Consider the following 3,079-nt stretch of genomic DNA (forward strand, 5'->3'; position numbering starts at 1 on the left):
AAAACATGAACTTAACATGAAATCTGCTACAGAATTTAGGAATACATATATTGATTCCATAAATCCTTCAGTCACATAATATTTTCTAGGAAAATCCTTGGCTTAAATAAATAAATTGTATTATTTAAAGTCTGGAATTTTCTCAGTCATTACACTATTACTATTGGGTGTGTTACTATTGGCTTACTACTATTCATTGGTATGTTACTATTGGGCTTGTTAAAAAAACTTCAAAATTTCTATTCTTATACATGCCCTTTTAAGTTTTTGATTTCTTCATCGTACTCCTTGAATTTTACTTATCGATAGTAAATTTGTACTAAACTTCATCAAGCCATCTCAACCCTTAATTATTTATTCACATAAGGCCCTTTTTTCTTGAAACTAACCCCCGGGCTTCAGAATTGAAATTCAACTTCACCATTAAATCTCTAATATTCCTTAATGTATTCTCCATAATTTTGAATATCGATTGATATTTTTAATGATATTTTCCTCAAAATATTAATTAAGAGTAAAATCGTCTAAATAATATTCTAATAGTTATTCCAACTGTACTGTTTATAATGGCTAAGGACAAAATCGTCCAATCACTATTCCAACGATTTATAACGGCTAAGGGCAAAATTGTCCAGTCACTATTCTAACAGTCATAAACGGCTAGTTTTTACCTTATAAATAATTGAGTTTTTTAACCTTTATGTTCACCCACAAATTTCACTATTTAAAAATGTTCCTCAACCATCTTATTCTTCTTAATTTTTATAATGTTTCTTAATAGCTATTAACTTTGTTATGTTAGCTTTTTTCATCTTCTTATTTATAGTTGTAATTATGTTTCACTACGACGCTAGAGCATAGGATCGACATGTACGAAAACATCGAGTTGTACGGGAACATCAAGATTAGCTTTTGTATTGTACTTTATTATAATTTTCTCATTATAAAAGTGCTTTATTTATTGAAATATAAAGCGGGATGTTACATCTTTCTTGAGTTTTCTCAATACTTCTCTCACGGAGCTACCTGTGCGGGTTCACAGAGCAGTCTCGCTTTCTCTACCACAGCCTTATCCACCATATGAGTCACTTCTCTTCTCTAAAAATGCCTTATCCAACCCAAGTCACTTCTCCATCGACTACTAGATTACTCCTCCCACCGACTTCAGTTTACGTGATTCTCTTCTTGTTATTTGTGGACTTTTTAACATCTCTTGCAGGATACTTTTCTCATTTCGGCAACAAAGAGGGCCTAGAATCCATTTTCTTCGGCCTAATTCGGGCCTAGCCAACCCCATCATCTTCGTTGGAGATCTGTCTACCTCAAGAAGCACCAAGTGTTTCACCCACGTAGGAGCTTCACCAGCCAATCGGATACGTCCACGCGTACACCCTTGCCACACGGTGCCCACCTAATCAACCGGACCCCAACAATAGCTTTGTAATTCAACTTATTAGTAGCCATAGATTTGGTCTTTAAAAAAAAAGGTAGCTTTGCAATTTCGATAAAAAAAAATAGCCACCTTTTCAACAATGCGGAAAAGCTAGGGAATTGGAATAAAGAGTTGTGAAATTTGTATTTTGTTTTTCCTCATATTACTAAAGTAAAAATTTTTGGCTATCGTGGGAGTTTATCAATCCAGCCATCTTGATCAATGAAGGATGATCTTGAATACTCCTGTAGAATCTGCTGAATATCGCCAGGCTTCTTTTCCCATGCAACACGCTCGGAAATGTTCGATCCTGCTCCTTTAAACTCATCTCTGCATAAGTAAGCGTCGACCTGAAAGGTAGATTTCCATTCGTATCCAGTCAGTATACAAAAAATTAGATGGAACACCAAAAAAAAAATTATGAAGATTCAAAAATATGCACATGGTGACTAACGATATGTTTTTATTTCCTATATCTTAGGGCAAGCATAATTACAAGCAATGTTAATGCATAAAGTGTTCAACACCACATACAAATAGAAATACTCAACACCACATACTAATAGAAATACTCATAGTATGAGTATGAAAACTACTTTTATTAGTTCCAAGTAAAAAGCCTTATTCCTATAAGCAAGAGTAATGCTAAGAGACACTTTACACGACATCATACATTAAATAAAAATATATCTCATATAATAGGATATAAATGTATAACCCAGTTGTGGTCTTATATTATAAATACGAAAAGATATTAATAGACATTGTATTCAACACCATCCAGTAATAGAAAATAAATTCCATAGCATATAATATTCGTACATAAGGTTCATTTTTTTATTAGTTATGGTGTTTGGCGGTTTTCCCGAGCAATTTTCTATAATTATTAATTTTGTTTTGGTCAAATTAAGTAGTACTTACTCATGACCTTTGTAAGACCACGCATCCCATCCTTGAGGGGCAACAACTTGACCTAAATCGGTGCCATGGAATATTACTCTTGAATAAGCTCCATAAGCTCTCCCCAACAAAACTCGGCCACTCCCAGAAACTGAGCCTCCTTCGAATACGAAACCCACCAGGATCATTGGCTGATGCTCGTCCCTGTGCTGTACTGAATCCTACGGCAATCTCCGTAGGTAGTCGTGTCCTAACCGTCACATTTATCAATGAGTTCTGCGTATACAATATGATATCATGGTCACATTATAATATATTCTGAATAATATTGTAACAACACTGATCTTGTATAACTCAAATCCATGAAATAAATTTGAACAAGTAGTACATTATTTAATTTAGTAAGACTAAGAACACCAGCTCAAATTCTAATTTTTTTACCAACTTACATATAATGAATTATAACGTGACAATTTTTTAAACATTTACTTGTTGGGATATATGCCCATAAATCAAATAAGATGTAAATATTTTACTGATTATCAATAAAATGAGGAATTTTTCAATATTATTTTGCATACATGTGCTGTTTTATAAATATCAAAATCTCTAGATTATTTTTTGATGTAACTTTAAACATTGTATATAATTGTTATATACAGAGGATAATGTTTGAAATAAAATAATCTAAACTTGTCCGTAATTATAAATTAAAGTTGGGATCTTTAATTTAAAATTACTAATGCG

The 3,079-nt window shown here is 32.7% G+C and overlaps 1 protein-coding gene across 1 annotated transcript in view; it reads right to left on the bottom strand.

Moving 5' to 3' along the window:
- Nucleotides 1-1,617: 1,617 nt before the first annotated feature.
- Nucleotides 1,618-3,079, bottom strand: part of LOC21401869 (putative pectinesterase 10) — a 3,952-nt gene continuing 2,490 nt past the window's right edge. Inside the window, 3 exon segments of the mRNA XM_024163349.1 lie at nucleotides 1,618-1,762; nucleotides 2,354-2,508; nucleotides 2,510-2,608. Of these exon segments, the coding sequence (XP_024019117.1) occupies nucleotides 1,618-1,762; nucleotides 2,354-2,508; nucleotides 2,510-2,608 (399 nt within the window).

This window comes from Morus notabilis, unplaced genomic scaffold (assembly GCF_000414095.1).
Source record: "Morus notabilis unplaced genomic scaffold, ASM41409v2 Scaffold322, whole genome shotgun sequence".
Classification (NCBI taxonomy): domain Eukaryota; kingdom Viridiplantae; phylum Streptophyta; class Magnoliopsida; order Rosales; family Moraceae; genus Morus; species Morus notabilis.